This window comes from Talpa europaea, assembly GCF_964194135.1.
Source record: "Talpa europaea genome assembly, chromosome: 13".
NCBI lineage: Eukaryota > Metazoa > Chordata > Mammalia > Eulipotyphla > Talpidae > Talpa > Talpa europaea.
Genome location: NC_140080.1, coordinates 26,801,900 through 26,820,960, shown reverse-complemented (window position 1 = coordinate 26,820,960; position 19,061 = coordinate 26,801,900). Strand labels below are relative to the sequence as shown.

The following is a 19,061-nucleotide window of genomic DNA, read 5'->3' as shown; positions in this document are numbered from 1 at the left end:
ATAGTGCTTTCCATTTCCCAAAGGAAAACAAGCAGTGAACGAATCTGGGAAGTACAGTTAACAGAGTAACAACTCCAGTATGACAACAGAGTGTAGGCAGATGAACTTAGAGCTGAGAAACAACAGAAAGCTTACTGCACACTGGGTGGGTTTTTTTTGTTTTTTAAAGATTTTATTTATTTTTATACAAGAACCAGGGTACAGGCCAGATGCGCGGGAAGGTGAGAGGATTCACCAGAGACAGAGCGGGGAAGAGAACAGGCAGACTGACGAAATACACTGCTGAGGGGACCAGTGGGCAAGACAGGAGAGGTCTGCTTCGCCAGTTGGGATTCTCTCCGGCTGGCTGGGATCAAACCCACGCTGCAGAGGCTGTGGACAGCTACACAGAGGGGCGCTCAACTGCCTGTGCCACCAGGGAGGCCCACATTGGGTGGGTTTTAAAATTTTTTCTGCTTGAGATTCTAGGGACTTCTTGAATATAGTATTATCTTTAATCATTTTTGGAAAATTATTAAATCAATTTACCTTTCACCGTTTCCTGTGTTCCTTCTGAAACCGATTAAATGTTAGTTAGATTATATTGAACTAGTCTCATATTTTTGCCTGTCTTTCTTTCATTTTAATAACCATGCTATGTTTTTGTAATTACAGGTGTCTTTAGTTTTCTAATTCTCTTTCCTATTAATGGCATCTAGTGGTTTTTCTTTAGGTACTTTTAAAGATATAGTTCTATTATTTCCTGGATTACACCATTCCTGTTGAAAAGCTATCTTGTTATTTTTTTGTTCATTTAAAAGTAATTTTCCTCCCACCCCCTCCCTTCTGTGTGGTATTTGTTGTTGTTTTTGGTTTTTAGTAGTTTTATTGTGATATACCTATTGTGGGTTTCTTTTGTTATTTTCTGGCTTGGGGTTTACAGAGATTCTTGACTTTGTGGGTTGATGCCTTTGATCAGCTTTGCTATTTCTCAGACATTATTCAAATTTTGTTTCTGTTCCATTTCCTGTCTCTCCTCTCTTTCTGGGACTCCAAAAATCCACGTTAGAGTGCTTCACTGTGTTTCATGTCTCCTGTCCTGTTTTCCTGTTATGCTTCATTTTTTTCTTGATCTATCTTCCAATTCATTGATCTCTTCTGCTAAACCCATCTACTGAGTTCTTAATTTCAATTCTTTTGTTTTTCAGTTCTAGAGTATCTATTCACTTGTTTTTAATAGAATCTCATTCTCTGGAGGGAATTTATCTTTTGTTTTCCCCAGGTTTTTCACAGATGAGTGGATCAGTTATTTGGAACTTCTTGTCAAATACAGGATGAGGGGCCTCCCCAGTGGCACAGCGGTTGAGCGCTGGGTTGCGAAGCTGCCTGCAGCCTCTGCAGCCGGTTCGATCCCCGGCTGCTCCCCGGCCACCGGAGGAGGGTCCCACATGGTGCACAGACCTCTCCTGCCGCCCGCTGCTCCCCTCAGCAGTGTACTTCGGTCCTTCTGCCTGCTCTGCTCCCCGCTCTGGCTCTGGTGAATTCTCTCACCCTCCCACGCTTCTGACTGTACCCAGTGCATGTATAAAACAACCAAACAAACAAATAATAAATAAATAAGACATGCCTCTAGAAAAATTTAAAAAAAAAAATACAGGATGAAACTACAGTATAATTTTTGTCTTTCAGTGCTCTTGAAACTGCCAAGGGCTCTGCTGGTTTTTATGCCTTTTCATAGTTGCCCATTGGTTGGAGTCTTTATTTGGATCCTTAGTCTCTTATCCCAATGCTTAGAATCAGTAAATGACCTAAGGATAAAGAGGCTAGACTCCCAACCTGAGATTCATCCTTCTTCAGGATCTTGATGTCGAAGTTCCTTCTGTTTCACCAGTTTGTTGACACCTTCAAGATGTTTAAGAGTTATTATCCAGCTTTCATTGTTGTTTTTGACATGAAAGTTGGTCTATCATAACTACTCCATCTTGGCTGGAAATGAAAGTCTCCTGTTCCCTTGATTTTTAATTTTTTTTTAATGTGAAATAAAAGATGAATACAGAAAACCTTGTCTGGTACCTTGTATTACAACTGTTTTATATTTATCTTGAACTTTTCCTGTATTAAGCTTGAATCAGCCATGTTGCCTGTTTGTCAATACCAGCCCTAAAACAAACACAGGATACCTTTAGCTATTGCACTGTTTTCAGTAACCTTCATTAGCATGTTCTTATTAACATGTTCACTGTGGCACCAAAGAGTTGAGTATTTTATTAATAGCATGTACTTGATAGTGTGCTAGGGATATTATAGTCTGTTATTTAAAACTCACAACGCCTGACCAAGCTAAAGGCTGAAAAAATTAGGCAGTGTACCTGAAGTTACATGAGGTCATATTGCTAGTTAGTGAAAGGCCTGGGACTCATAACCCTGCTCTGACAAATTCCCAAAGCCTTTTTGCTAAAGATTAATTTATATTTTCATCCATTTAATAGTTATTAAGTATCTAATGAGGAAGCAACGGTAAATAAAATACTGACTTTACCTTTAAAGAATTCATAGTAATAGAAGCAATTCTTAAATAAATGTGTAAAATGTAAGATATCTCATTATAGAGAACCCAGTGCTCAAAGTACAGGAGCGTGAAGATGGAATTTAACTAGGGAAGCTGGTACTAACAGGAAACATTAGATCTGGATCTTGGAGCATAAGTAGAAATTTGCTTTCTCTGCTATCCCAGTTTAAAATACATGTTCCTTAAAAAATAAGGAACAGAAGACTTTAGCATAAATAATTCTTCCCCACTATACTGCTCTCTTCTCCTATTCTCCCTTGTAGAGGGACCTGTTTCAGTTGTGTTTATTTTTAATTTTTTTGAGTATAAACCATATAAAGTACTGCCTCTTGATTTTTCACTAGAAATTAGAGGAAAGATTATCTAGCTGTATTCACTATCCTTTATTACACCTCTCCCTCCCTTTGCCACTTTTAAATATATTATTCACAGTCCTCTCTGGTTTGCCTTTTGTTCCAGTATGTCTAATGTAGTATTTCTGACATTTTAGTATCTGAAATGAAAGTTAAACTAGTGTTTGGCCAAATGATTGGTAATCGTCTAGCACACTGACATGCCCTCTTTCCCAATTTCTGTCATTTATACTTTAGATACTCTTAGTATTTGGGATAAGTTGATTCTAAAAGTTGAAAAATACTATGCTTTTTAAATGAACTTTCAGTTATTACACTGTTGATGTAGCTCATAAAAAGGAATATGCTTTATTTGTCTAATAAAATTCAAATTAAATTTACAATGTATATTAGTTTGCTAGGGCAGTCATAACAAAATGTCACAGACTGGGTGGCTTAAACAACAGAGATTTATTTTCTCACAGTTTTGGAGGCTGTAAGTCTGAGAGCAAAGTGTCAGGAAGTTGTTTTCTTTTTAAGCTCCCCTCAGCTGCTATCTCAAGTGTCCTCATATGGTCACCGTTGATACGTGTGTTGTCAATGTCCTAATCTCTTATAAGGACACCATTGTAATGGATTACGACCCATCCATATAACCTCATTTTACCTTCGTTACCTCTTCTTAGAAGGCCCTATTTACAATTTTAGTCTCATCCCAAGCTACTTGGAGTTAGGACTTCAGCAAGAGTTTTGGGGGAGGGTCCTCCCTGGTTGCTCAGGGGTTAAAATCTCAGCGCTATCAAGCTGTTGCCAGCAACTGCTGCATGAGTTCAATCCCCAGCCAGGGAGCTGACCCACATGGCACAGCAGACCTCTCCTGTCTCACCCACTGCTCTACTCAGCAGTGTATTTCAGTGGATCTGCCTGTTCTGCTCCTCACTCTGTCTCTGGTGAATCCTCTCACCCTCACACCTCTGGCCTACACCCCAGTTCTTGTATGCATAAATAAATCTTTTTTAAAAAAGCATTTTAGGGGCCTCCCCTGGTGGCACAGATGACTGAGCGTAGCACTGAAGCCTCTGCAGCACAGGTTCAATTCCCGGCCGGCAAGAATCCCACATGGCACAGCAGATCTCTCCTGTCTCGCCCACTGCTCCCCTTAGCAGAGTATTTCAGTCAGTCTGCCTGTTCTGTTCCCCGCTTTGTCTCTGGTGAATCCTCTCACCCTCCCGTGCACCTGGCCTGTACCCTGGTTCTTGTATGCATGGATAAATAAATCTAAAAAAATAATTTAAAAAAAATTACAAAAAGCTTTTTAGGGGAACACATTGCTAAGGAAGTCATGTTAGATCTGAAACACTACTGGGAATAAAAGAAGAAAAACACTTTCCTTTATACTTTGTACACCAGGGGTAGCCCATCACAAGTGTGTCAGATAAGTATATTTGCATTCAGAATATCAGTAGAAGGGGCCTCCCCAGTGGTGCAGCAGGTTGAGTGCAGCACGGTGAAGCTATCTGCAGCCTCTGCAGTGTGGGTTCAATTCCCAACCTGCTAGAGAGAAACCCACATGGCACGGAAAACCTCTCCTGTCACACCCGCTGCTCCCCTCAGCAGTGTGTTTCGGTCCGACTGCCTGTTCTGCTCCCTGCTCTGTCTCTGGTGAATCCTCTCACCCTCCCGTGCCTCTGGCCTGTATCCCAGTTCTTATGTAAAAATAAATAAATCCGGGCCTCCCTGGTGGCACAAAGGGTTAAGCACCACACTATGAAGCAATCCATGGCCTCTGCAGCATGAGTTCGAACCCCAGCCGGCCAGGGAGAAACACCCACATGATGCAGCAGACCTCTCCTGACTCGCCGGCTGCTCCCCTCAACAGTGTACTTTGGTCAATCTGCCTGTTCTGTTCCCCACCCTGTCTCTGGTGAATCCTCTCACCTCCCCCGCATCTCTGGCCTGTACTCCAGCTCTTGTATGCACAAATAAATAAATCTTAAAAAAAAATGTCTACAACATTTAAAAAAAATAAATCTTAAATATCAGTAGAAGAAAGTTTTACCTTATTAAGAAAGAAAGGAACATGGGCTATCTTAGGAAATTATGACTAAATTGGAAAAAGATGATACTAGTATAAGTCTTTGATGCCTGGGTTTTGATAAATATACAAGGCTGTACCAGCCTTTTCCCCTTGACCCCTATGATTATGCCAAATTTGTGCCTTACCTAAATAATATTCAAAAAGACTGCTTTCAATGAATTTAAATCTAACCTTTTTAGAATTATAGAAAAGGATGTATGTGTTTTTTGTGAATTCAATGAGCAGATAGAATATTATGCTTGTTTTGAAATTCATATTAAAAACATGAGTTCTTAGTCATGAAGATCAAAAGTAATCAAGGTACTGCACATAAAGATGTTTGTCAAATACTGAAAGAAGTAACATCAAATAACAAAATACAATATGATGAAATAGAAAGCATCTTAGGACAAACAAATTACAATTTTTTTATGTACCTTACCTGTACGGGAGGATATTATAAATTAAATATAATATTATATTATTAACTAAGAAAAATATAAAGGTTTACAATTTTTTAAAAATCTGGACTAAACACAAAGCTATGTGCTTAACAGAAGGCCTATCCATTTGCTTATAACAAAAGAGAGTAAGAAACTCTGAAAGTAGGCTTGAGTAATCTAAAACTTTAGCAAGTATGAATATACTTTCTAAATATGAAAATGAAAATAAACTGGAATTGTACAAATCATCAGGTGAGTATCTATCATAGGAAAATTCTATCAAATACAAATTAAAGCAGTTAAAAATATCCTGGAAATCAAGAAAACTGTGTCTTCAGATATTTTCAATTTTCACCTGGAGAGAAAAGTTCTTTTCTTTAAAAAGGAGTCTCTTAGGGCCTCCCTGGTGGTGTAAAAGGTAGAGCACAGCACTGTGAAGCTGTCCCTCAGCAGGAGTTTGATCCGCCGCCAGGGAGCTGCCCAGTGGTGCAGCAGACCTTTCCTGGCTCGCCCCCTCCTCCCTTCAGCAGTGTACTTGGGTCTATCTGCCTGTTCTGTCCCCTGCTCTGTCTCTGGTGAATCCTCTCACCTCTTGCACCTCTGGCCTGTACCCCAGTTCTTGTAATCATAAATGAATAAATCTTAAAAAAAAAAAAGCAGTCTCTTAAATAGCCTCATGATTTAAATCGTGCTAAAATTTCCTCTGTAGTAGTTTTAGGCAGCATACAATATCAACAATTTGTAATGTAAAATCAACTTGAGTCCTGTTATAAATTGTTACTTCAATAAAATATTTCACAAACCAGCATTGTTTGAATTCTCTAAAACTGATTTAAAATTTTCTTACTGCATTCTAACTCAAATTTGGAAGTGTTCGGGTAATTCTTATGAAACAATACTAGACATCCTAGCATGCTAAAATAGTTTCAGTAAACCGAATTAAAAATCATTTAATATCATTTGGTCAAAAGAAGTAGATTTTGAAATTTTTACTGAGGAGTTTGCTTCCATTAAAGCCAAGAGGATAAAGTTTATTATAAATTAAATTTTTAATAAAAATATTTAAACTTAATGTGAATTTGAATATACCAGTTTTTCAACTATATTTTGGGAATATTAACCATTAAAAGTCACATTTCTTTTTTGTCCCATGTGGCCTGGTATAGCACTATTCTAAAGTTTCCAAAGTTGGCATCTGAACTCCAACACTAGGTTTGCCCAATTTAATAACAGCACACCCAGCTTAACTTCAGATAAACAATGCATAATCTTGCATGGCATATACTTAAATTAAAAAATTATTGATTATGAGAAATTCACATTTAATTGGGCATCCTGTATTATTATCTGACATCTCTAAACAATTATCTTCCACTTTTGAGAAAGCTGCCTGCCTCACGGCCCAGTTTTACTGTTCTACCAATGTCTTCTTTTTACTCTGGCTACAGGCTATGCATTGGTGACAGGGGTCACATGGGGAGTGTCACGTGGCTTCCCTGTGAGCACATTGGCACTTACCAGGTCAGGGAGGGATACCAGTCCTCACCTTCACCAAGGGCTGGTGGCTGAGGATGGCCAAGGAGAGCACATTCCTGCTATCAATCGCCCTTCCCACTAAGGAGGGTGCTTCACTCCAGCTGCCTCAGGACCTTTGCACTCAATGGTCCATCAGTATGGAATGTTCTTCCCCTGGGTAATCACAGTATCTATTCCCATTCTTTTCAAGGCTGATCAAATATCACCTAATACGACAGGCCTTTCATGACTACTGTGATCTGTGCCCTCATTCACCTCCTTATCCTGCATTTTCTATATAGCAAGGACTGCCACCCATTGAATGACATATTTACTTGTGTATCTTACGCAACTGGTATAGAGACTCTTTGAGGGAAGATGCTGTTTTTCCCACTTCTCTAGCTCTGGTGCCTGAAGCGTTGGCCAGACAACAAAACGTTCCTCAAGAGTGACGGAAGAGAGGCATTCAGGAGGGAGATCAAGAACTGGGCAGGGAGATTTGCGGGCAGTCTCGTGAAGGGGTGGGGCTTGAGGTCGGCCACGTGAAGGGGCGGGGCTTGAGGGTGGTCTCGTGAAGGGGCGGGGCTTGAGGGTGGTCTCGTGAAGGGGCGGGGCTTGTGGGAAGCCACAGGAAGGGGCGGGCTTGTCGTAGGCGTCTCCGGAAGGGGTGGAGCCTGCTGTTGACAGACTCGGGTAAGGGTGGGGCTTGCTTCAGGCGGGGCGGGGCCTGAGTTTTCTGGAAAAATCTTGGCCTGTGGCAGGAGTTTCCGGAGGTGAGAGTGGCCTCGCGGGTGTTTCCGCCAGACCTTGTGGTCGTTTGTATGCTTAAGGGTTTCTGCCTGGCCCCTCCTTTCAGGTTTGTCCTCACAACCAACTTTGGGGCGGCTTCGCGGGCCCTGGGGGGCTCCGTCCCTGTGAGGGGAGCGTGTTTTCCCAGGGCGGGGGGCGGGGGGCGGGGGGCGGGGGGGGGGGAGGGGAGTCAGAGGCTCTGGGAGGAGAGAATTCGCCCTGAAGGGGGGTGTGGGGGCGTTGCCTAATGATTTCTTGGACATCATTTCCAAGACTGAGACTACTTAGAAGAGATTTTTTTTTAAATTTTTGTGAGGACTTTTTATTATAAACTCGGGGCGGGGATTTTTTTTTTTTTCCCTAAAGCGTTAGGAATTTAAGAGTGAATTAAATGATAGAAATAGATCATGGGTATTTGCCAAGCCCCAAGTTTTGTGTTTTAAAGGCATTTTGTGACTTTCTGAAAGTGCTTTTATAATGTGGAGGATTGGAATGCCCCCAGAGGCCTGTCTCTCTTTGAAAAGTATTGGCTGTCCTGCTAGTGGCCAAGCTCTGTAGACACTTTTGACTTTTTTCCTCTTTAATCGAGCACTTCATGGTTCTTGGCACTTTTCTTTCTCAGTCTTATTTGGTCTGCTTTTTCCCTTGCACATGTCCCCTGGTGTAGTTCCTGTTTCCTTTTTCACAAATCATACTGTAGGTGAGACACGCCTACTGCTTTCACACCATTTGTATGCTCATGACTAATTAAGCCATCTTTAGGCACTCAAATCTTTCTGTTGAGTGCTATGTTGTACTATATAGATCCTTACAGCCAACTTGCTAGTGCACATATCTTCCTTGACTTCACATCTAAGCTTAAATAGGATTTCCCAAATTATTCATAATGACCATAAATAGGGCCTAAGGTAGGAAAAAATATACAGTTACAGGGACATTAATCTTTGGGGTGACAGACTCTTGAGAATCTTCTGAAAAATCAAGACCTTTCACCCTAAAAATATGCACACTAATGTTTGCCAATAGTTTGAGAGCTTGCCAGGCCTGCTTCAGTTCAAGAACTCAATTCTTTTTTTTTTTTTAAGATTTTATTTATTTATTTATACAAGCACTAGGTACAGTCAGAAGCGTGGGAGGGTGAGAGAATTCACCAGAGCCAGAGCGGGGAGCAGAGCAGGCAGACGGACGATGTACACTGCTGAGGGGAGCAGCGGGTGGCAAGAGAGGTCTGCGCACCCTGTGGGACCCTCGACCTGTGGCTGGGGATGGAACTGGTGCTGCAGAAGCTGTGGGGCAGCTTCCAACGCTCAACCACTGAGCCACCAGGGCGGCCCAAGAACTCAAGTCTTAGGACTTCACAAAATGATAAAGCTAAAATGAAAATGTGTCTTTTCGTAGAAAAAGGTCACATTTAGAATCCTACAGTGAGAATCATTGTATTACAGCCTCTGTGGTGCATTACTGCATATTAATCCATAAGTCTGATTTGTGGGCTTTTGGTTTTTAGAAGAAGCATTAAAAAAAGAAAAATATAGAACCCAAGGAAGAGCATTTCTGATTAGCTTTGTATGTTTTGTATGTTTTACAGCCCATATGGGATCTACCTTAGCCTGGTCAGAGACCCCTGTTAGTAATGCTTACTATGTAGCCTGCTCCCCATCCTTTTGATGACCAGGGTATCACTGAGGTTCTGAGCCCCATTGCCTTGTAGGAGCCCTGATTGGGCAGGCAAGAATCAGAGGTGTGTGAGATGTCAGGGATTTTCTTGTATCAACAGCAGAATCTTCCATCTTCAATAATTTGTAAGACCACTGATTTCCTAGTTCTGGAGTTACTCCCACAGTGGTCTTAAAGTGGTACTTTGAGATTAACTCCACTCTTTCCTGAATTATAGCCATTTCAACTCTTTTGTTCTTGTGCCGGTAGGTTGCTTACTATTTTTTTTTTTTTATTATAGAGATGATGTCTAAGTAGACATAAGCTGCTTTTTCTTTACACCATTCTCTTGATCCAACTGTCTTCTGGTTTTTCTTTTATCTCTCTTGATTGCAACTTCTTACCTCTCCTCTGACCCTCTGTTCTCTGTTCTCATTTATGGCTCACAGTTTCTTTCTAGCCATTTTGTTTTCCCTGAAGGTTCATGACTTCCGAACGCTACTTATTTGTTGACAACTCTTGAATCTTAATGATAATGATAACATTTGTCACTTTCCAGCTAGCAGCTCCAGCTCTACTTAGATGGCCCACAAGTTCTTCTATCTTAATATATGCCAAACCAAGTTCATTATACTTTACTTAAATGTTTTTTTTTCCTGTTTCACCTATCTTTGTGAAAGGTAAAAATAACTGATTGTATGTGTACCTACTGTGGGCTGACTACCCCTCTGTGAACAGATGGACTGGTTTTATAGCAGGGAAAAAGCTTTCTTTTGGTAGACTAGTTGAGCAGAATCTGGGTGGACATGACAAAAATCAGCCTTCTAACCCATTAAATGAATGGAAGAGGGGAAGATTGGGGGACTGGTCAGGGAAGTAGGTGTGGAGTTTTCATCTAGAAGGCATCAGGATTGTTGCTTCTTCATGGGTCACATGTTCTTTGGGGAGGAGGAGGAGGCTTGGAGAGCTCATGGTCATAAGGTTAATTTTGGTCGGGCGTCAAGCATGCCATCTTAAGACAGTCAATGTATGGTCAGTCTAACCCTCCCTTAGCCAGTCCCCACTGGTTATGCTGATTGATTCTATGATAACAATCAGGCTGTGTTGTAAAACCTAAGGAGGGGAGACAGTCCTCATAATCTGTGTTTTATGGAACAACTTCTGGCTACTTTAACAGGTTCTGGTATTTTTGGTAAATAATGTCTGGCTATCATTTCATGAACACTTCTCCTGGCCACAAACTCAGGTGTCATCCTAGGTTTCAACTTTACTCTCTACTGCCTTTAATAATTTTTCCTTTGAACTATCTCACATTTTTTCCCCACTGTACCAAGAAATTGGTAATTTTTTGTTTTTCTTTTCTTTTTTTTTTTAATAGAGGCATGTTTTATTTATTTGTTTGTTTGTTTGTTTGTTTTGTTTATATTATACATGCACTGGGTACAGTCAGAAGCGCCGGAGGGTGAGAGAATTCACCAGAGCCAGAGCGGGGAGCAGAGCAGGCAGAAGGACCGAAGTACACTGCTGAGGGGAGCAGCGGGCGGCAGGAGAGGTCTGCGTGCCATGTGGGACCCTCCTCCGGTGGCCGGGGAGCAGCCAGGGATCGAACCAGCGCCGCAGAGGCTGCGGGCAGCTTCGCAACCCAGTGCTCAACTGCTACGCCACCGGGGAGGCCCCCTTTTCTGTTTTTCTTTTAATAGTTACAGCAACCTTGGAGTTTAGGTATCAAGTTCCCACTTGACCTATGAAAAAATAGGCTTACTTTTTAAATGGTAGCATAAAGGTTATGTACATGTTTTCTCTAAACACTTTAGAGGAAACAGAATTAGAACAAAATGTTACAATGATCCCTTCCCCCCATTTTCTTCCTATCTTGAGCAGTGGTTCTCAACTGGGGGTGATTTCTCCCCCAGGGAATATTTGGCAGAGTATAATAATAGTTTAGATAGATAGATAAATGATAGAATTTGTAAACAGAATGACTGTGGAAATGATTTTGGTTTTTTTGAATTGGCCAGCTCCAGGGATAGAGTTATAAGATTGAAAAGTTCTGAATGAATTTATAGTATCACTCTCAAAAACTTTGGGATAAATGGGACATATCTTAATAAAAGCCATATATGACAGATCCACATGTAACATCATTCTGAATGGTGAAAAACTGAAAGCTTTTCCACTAAGATGGACTGACAAGGATGTCCACTCTCACCACTACTATTCAACATGGTATTGGAAGTTCTAGCTACAGCAGTTAGGCAAGAGAATGATATAAAAAGAATCTAAATTGGGAAAGAAATAAAGCTGTCACTATTTGCAGACAACATGAAAATATACAGAGAATCCTAAAGACTCTGCAGTATATGAGTTCAGCGAAGTGACAGGTTATAAAATCAATACACAAAAATCTATCGCCTTCCTGTATGCAAACAATGAGCTACAAAAAGTAGTCAAGGCACACAGACCTCTCCTGCTGCCCGCTGCTCCCCTCAGCAGTGTACTTCAGTATTTCTGCCTGTTCTGCTCCCCACTCTGGCTCTGGTGAATTCTCTTACCCTCCCGCGCTTCTGGCTGTACCCAGTGCTTATATAAATAAATATATAAATCTTTTTTAAAAAAAGTAGTCAAGAAAGCAACCTCATTTACAATTGTATCAAAATTAAATAACTAGGAGTAAACCTAAAGGAGAAGAAATAAAACTATAAGACGTTTAAAAAAATAGAAGAAAGCACAAAGGAATAGAAAGATATGCCCTGCTCATGGATTGGAAGAATCAACTTTGTTAAAATGGCCATCCTACCTTAAAAAAAAATACAGATTAAATAAAATCCCAATTAAAATTTCAATGGCATTCTTCAAGGAAATGGAACAAACATTACTGAAATTCATACAAAACCACAGAATAACCCAGAATAGCCAAAGCAGTCCTAATGAAAAAGAGGAATAATGGCAACATCACACTTCCAGACTTCAAACTATACTATGAAACCTTAATAACTAAAACAGCATGGTCTGGAACAAAAACAGACATACAGATCAATGGAAAATAATGGAGAACCCAGAAATAAATACACACAGTTAATCTATCACAGAGGAGCCAAGAAAATACACTGGAACATGAAATCTTCAATTAATAGTGTGAAAATTGGAAAATTGATGTGAAACTAGACCACTCTCACACCACACATAAAAATCAACTCAAAATGGATTAAAAAAAAAACTTGGATATAAGTCTTGATACCATTAAATACATAGAAGAAAACATAGGGGGCCTCCCTGGTGGCGCAAGGGGTTAAGTACCGCACTATGAAGCAATCCACAGCCTCTGCAGCATGAGTTCGATCCCCAGCCTGCCAGGGAGCAACCCACATGGCGAGGCAGACCTTTCCTGTCTCGCCTGCTGCTCCCCTCAGCAGTGTATTTCAGTCAGTCTGCCTATTCTGTTCCCCACTCTGTCTCTGGTGAATCCTCTCACCCCAACACCTCTGGCCTGTACCCCAGCTCTTGTATGCATAAATAAATCTTTAAAAAATTTAAAAAAAACATGAGAACACTTCATGACATAAACTTTTGTGGATACATCTCCAGCAGCAAGGAAAACAAGCAATTATAAACAACTGTACATCAAACTAAAAAGCTTCTATACAGGGAAAGAAGCCATAACTAAAACAGAGACACCCTACTGAAATAGAAAACATTTGCAATCCATATACATCTGACAAGAAACTGATATTTAAGATCTATAAAGAACTCATGCCACTCAACAACTACAACAAAAAAACCCAGGTAACCCAGTCAAAAAAATGGGCAGAAGCACTAAAGAGACAGTTCTACAAAGAAGACATACAGATGACCAACCTCAAGAAATTAAAATTTTATTTATTCATGTTATTAAAACTGGGGTTTTATTTAATCATCATTGCTTATTGCTTATCATGCAAATCAAAACCACAATGAGATACTACCTCACACCTGGAAAGTGTGATGTGGCTCACATCAAAAAGACTATACACAACAAGTGATGGAGAGGATATGGAGAAAAAGGAACCTTCTTACACTGTTGATTGGAATGTTGACTCATCTAGACCCTATGGAAAACTCTGGAATTCCAGGAATTCTCCTAGGTATTTACCAGTACAAAATCACTAATTCAAAGGGATATACACAATGTTATGTTCATTGTAGCCCTATTTATAATAGCCAGGTTATGAAAGTAACCTAAATACCCATTGACATAGCAGTGGATTTAGAATATGTATATAGGGCCTCCCCGGTGGCGCAGAGGTTCAGCACTGTGTTGCTAAACTCTCTGTCGCCTCTGCAGTGCTGGTTCGATCCCCAGCCACTGGCGAGGGTCCCACATGGCACGCAGACCTCTCCTGCCACCCGCTGCTCCCCTCAGCAGTGTATTTCATTACTCTACCTGTTCTGTTCCCGCTCTGGCTCTGGTGAGTTCTCTCACCTTTCCATGCTTCTGACTGTACCCAGTGCTTGTATAAATAAATAAATAAATCTTAAAAAAAAGAATATGTATATACATGGAATGGTATACTCCCCAGCTATAAAAAAAATGAACTCTTGCCCTTTGCAACAACATGCATGGAACTGAAGGGGTTATGCTAAGTGAAATAAGTCAGAATGAGATAGACAAATACCAGATGATTTCACTCATGCGTGGAATGTATAGAAGGAAACCCCACAAAGGAACTACCAAAACAAACCCTGGAAATATGACTGCAGAAGGATACTAGAAGATGAGGGAGGGGCATTAAACAAAAGGGGAGAGTGCTGAAACAGTAGGGGCTGTTGTAGCATACTCCACCCCCACGAAATACAGGAAGAATTTCAAGAAGAAAGTCTGATCAGGGATAGTGGCTTTCTCTTTGAGATGATGTCTATAAGACCCATGTGGTCTAGTTATTTGCTTAAGGCTATAGAATTCCTATTTTCTGTCTGATTGGTGTGTCCATTGGTGAGAGTGTTGTGTTGAACCCCCCTATTTCAAATGTGTTTTTCAGTGTTTATTTTCAGAGTTAGTTGCCTAATATATATATTGATGAGTATTATGTCTTCCTGATGTAATGTTCCCTTAATCATTATGTAATGTCCACCCCTATCTTTTGTTACCCTTTTTTTAACTGGAAATCTATTTCATTTGATATAAATATGAATCCCTGCCTTCCTTTTGGGTCCAGTTTGTTTCTGGATTGTTTTCCAACCCTTTACATTGAGTCTCTTTTTAATCTCTGGAGCTCAGGTGTAAGTCATAGAGATAGCAACAATTTGGATTCTGTTTCCTGATCCAACCATATACTCTACGTGTTTGGTGAGTCAGTCCATTTACATTTACAGTGATTACTGATATGTGAAAATCTTGCTTCCATTTTGACCTTAATTTTGTGATACTCTTTCCTTGTTCAGTTGTTTGTTTTTTTTTTTTTTGGTCCATATTCTTCTCTTTGGTTTAGATACAAGAGCTCCTTTCAATATTTCTTGTGGGGTGGGGGACTTGTTTTTGTAAACTCCTTCAGTCTGTCTGAGAAAACCTTTTTTTATCCTTCATACCTGAGAGAGAAGCCTTGCAGGATGAGTATACTTGGCTGGCAGTTTTTTTTTCCTTTAAGTTATTCCATCTCTCTGTACCCATAGTGTTTCTTCAGAGAAGTTTGAGGTTAACCTTCTTGGGGTTCTTTCATAGGTTTATTGCTTCTTCCCCCTAACCAATTTCAATATTCTTTCTTTGCCTTGAAACTCTTGTAAGTTTCACTAGTATATATCTCGGTTTGTTTAGGTACCCTTGTGGTCTTTTAATTTTTTTTTTTTAATTTTTACAACATTGTTCATTTTTGTACAATGTTTGATTTCTCCTCTCAGGTGTTGTCCCATAAAATTACCACCACCAAGATAGCCATGAACCATCACCATAGACTTGCGCTCTTCTCGCCTGTTTTGATCCATTTCCCTCCCCCTCCCCTGATGAATGTCTCTAATTTATAGTTTGACTGCTAGCTTTGTCTTTTTCCCCCCCCCCAATCCCTTGTATGGTTTTACTATGGTCCTCTTATAAGTGAAACCATCTAATATTTTTTTCTTTCTGACTTATTTCACTAAGCATAATCCCTTCCAGCTCCATCCAAGTTGCTGCGAATGGCATAAGTTTATCTTTTTTGATTGCTGAGTAGTATTCCATTGTGTATATATATGCCACATCTTTTTGATCCAGTTATCTGTTTTTGGGCATTTAGGTTGTTTCCACATGTAATCTGTTGTAAATAGTGCTGTAATGAACATAGGCATTATGAACATAGGAGTGCAAGTATCCTTTTGAATTAATGCTTTTGTGTACTTTGGGTAGATTTCTAGAAGTGGAATTGCTTGGTCATATGGTAGATCCATTTTTAGTAATTTGAGGGTCCTCCACACAGCTTTCAATAGTGGTTGGAACAGTTTGCATTCCTAGGTATCCTGGTAGTCTGTTAGCTTCATGGATTGGTATACTTAGTTCCTCTCCAGATTTGAGAAAATTTCCTGTATTATTTTTTTAAAGTAAATTCTTTGTTCCTTTCACTTTCTCCCTCTTTCCCCTTTTCATTCCAATTATTACTTTTATATTACCTATATATGTATATATATATATTATAATACCTATATATTACTTATCATTGTGGAGGTGGGTAGTTCTCAAAGTATTTCTTTTTTTTTTTTTAAAGATTTTCTTTATTTTTGCGTAAAAGAACTGGGGTATAGAGCAGAGATGTGGGGGGTGAGAGGATTCACCGAGACAGAGTGGGGAGCAGAACAGGTGGATTTACTAAAGTGCACTTCTATGGGGAGTGGTGGGCGAAACAGGAGAGGTCTGCTGCGCCATATATGGGTTACCTCCTTGACTAGGGTTTGAACTCAGGCTATAGTGGTGATAACGCTGAGACTTAACCCCTAGGCCACCAGGGAGCCCCTATTTCTTTATTTTTTCATAAAAAATATGCCATAGGTAGGTTTCTTTAAGCTTTTACAGTATAAGTCAATTATTGTTTTGTGTCATGTGTTTCTACACATGTGCTTGCAGTTACATTATTCTATTCATATTAGTCATTCTATGTTCTAACAATGGTGTGGTCTAATGAATGTTACTAAATTGCCTTTCAGATGCCGACTTCTGGAACCATGAAGTTTCAAATGTCCATGCTAGTGGTGACCTGGTTCAGTTTCCTGGGCTTCACATGGGCTGAGATCTACACATCTGTTGGTATGGGCCAGAGCACAGAGTTTTCTCTGCAAATGATTCTTAGTTCTGTTCGTCAGTTGTGGACCACTTGTTCTCTATCAGGGTGGAATAGCCTCACCCACATGTTTTAGGGGAAAGTGAGAAAGGAGTTTCCAGACATTAATACTTTTCCTTTTTGGTGGCTATTAACACACTGACCCAAAGGCTTTTTCTGGTTAACAGGTGTTTGTGGTATGTATCTTTTTTTGTGAAGTATAGATATTCTCAGGACCTTTAGGAATGTTCAGATAGTTCTTGTGAAATGTCTATGATTAGATCTGAAAGTCCTGTTTGTTCTTTTCTTTACCAGAATCTTAAAAATTAATTCCTGTGTGTTGAAGTGGTTTGCCCCTACTCTTTTCCATGGTCTATGTGACAAGATTACCCTTAGGGTAAAAGAATGAGACAAAGCTTTCTCCCTGATAATAGAGTTCACTTTATGGGTTCTGAACATACCTGTGGGTATTTCTGTCTGTCTCTTCTTGAATCTGGAGACTAGAAACATGACCATTAGCTCCCCTTAAGCTCCAACATCCAGTTATCCAGAAAGAGTTGACTGGAAGGGATCTTTCTTTCATTGAAACTTTTGTGCTAATGAAGCAAACTGGGATGTCATTTTTCTAACTCTGACCCTTTTTTCTGTTCCCTCGTAGGGCATATGGCTAGTTTGATTTCTTTGGAAAGACAACTGCTACAATCTCTGAAAGAATATATCCTTTTAAATGAAGCCAGACTTTCTATGATGAAAAGGTAAAGGTAATCTGTTATTCCCACAGTCTGCCTAAGATCTTTCCTTCCTCTCCAAATACAGAAATTAGTATAATTTTGGCCTTTTACTTTTGCTTAGCAGAAGTAATTACAATTTTTTTCGAAGACTTGTACACTTGAAAAGAAATATATTTTCTAAAAGTTAAAAATAGTTCTTGAAACCGAAATTCACCGAATGAATTATACACCATGTGCTGGTTATTAAGCTAACTACGAGACATCTTGAATCCAAACTTACCCTTTTATGTTCTTTGTGATGCTGGAGATAGTATTTGGCAAACTACCTTTCTACTTTATCATTTGACTTCCTGTTAGATTCTGTCAACTGAAGAGCATAGAAGTAGACTAAAATGAAACAGGAAAAAGAAATGACCTTAGCTCTTCCTGTTTTGATTGCTGTTCCTGTGAGTGGCAGTTTATCAATAGTTCTAAACTTCAGCATTGGTAATTGTTCCCCTTTTCCTGTTTTTTTTTTTTTTCCCCTTCAGTGCCCTAGAAGTGAACTTACTCTTCCTTCAGAGATAGCAGTACCGTCAATTCAGTGCTCTTTCCTTAAAGGCTTTAGTTCTAAATCCTTGGTGCTCCCCTTTTCACCTCCAGAAACAGTTGGAAAACATAATTCCCTTCAGAGGCCTGGGTCCTAGTACCTCAGAGTCCCTAGGTTTAAAGTTCTGTGTATAATACTTACACTTTTCCCTTTATTCCCTTGGTTGGAGCTGCTTTCTGCAGTTATTACATTGTGTTATTTTACTGTTTCTTTTTTGGACATTTCATTCCATGTAGTGAATTCTCTTTGATTTCATAGTGTGGTCTCACAACAGATACACAGACTATTATACATGGCTAAAAATACAAATAGTTTCCTGGAAAATTCCTGGAGAATTCTACCAAAGTACAATTTGGACAGATAAAGGGAGAAAATAAGAATGAGGTTAACATGTCATAAGGAATTCCCCTTTCAACAAAACTGAACAAGGTTGTTTTGGGCAAACATTCCCTTTGAGAGTTGTGAACTACTGGCCAGATTGTTGAAGGCATACCCCAGTACACAGGTAGAGACCCTTGGCAAAGACTAGGAAACCTGTTGGTTCAAGGCATCTAAGGAAATCTCTATTTGATCATTAGCTTACCAGTGAACTACCTGAGTAGAGACTTCAGTAGCCACATGAAACAAAGAATATAGATTTTAGAGATTTAGTCCATCTAAGTCACTAAATAAACAGACATCATGTCATAATCGTCATCATCGTTATCAATAATAGATCACGAGAATAAGACATGGGGAATGTGTCAGACTTTCACATTTTATTTAAATATCTAGTGTTGACAGATAAAGACCTGCAATGCACTAGAAAGTAAGTTTCTACACAAGAAACAAATAGTCAAAATCTAGACTTACTAACCAAAAACCTTAGATCAGTTATTTTATTTTCAAAGAACTGAACACAACTATGTCTAAAGAATTAAATTATAAGAATGTAGTTTCTCCAAGTAGAAAAATCAATTAAAATGAGTGTAGGTGAAAGTTATAGTAGTAGATAGGTAAAAATTCACTAAAGGGGTTCGGTATCAGATTTATTGACAGAAGTAATCAGTGAACTTGAAGATAGGTAAATTGAGATTATGCAGGCTGAGGACAGAAAGAAAAAAAGACTGGAGAAAAGTGAAGAGA

General features: G+C 39.6%; 1 protein-coding gene across 1 annotated transcript in view; it reads left to right on the top strand.

Moving 5' to 3' along the window:
• Window positions 1-16,521: 16,521 nt before the first annotated feature.
• The window catches only part of LOC311183251 (prolyl 4-hydroxylase subunit alpha-2-like), a gene marked incomplete at both ends in the record, with an annotated part of 87,126 nt that continues 84,586 nt past the window's right edge, over window positions 16,522-19,061 (top strand). Inside the window, one exon of the mRNA XM_084252608.1 lies at window positions 16,522-16,603. Coding sequence (XP_084108734.1) covers window positions 16,522-16,603 — 82 coding nt within the window. The remainder of the gene's footprint in view (window positions 16,604-19,061) is intronic.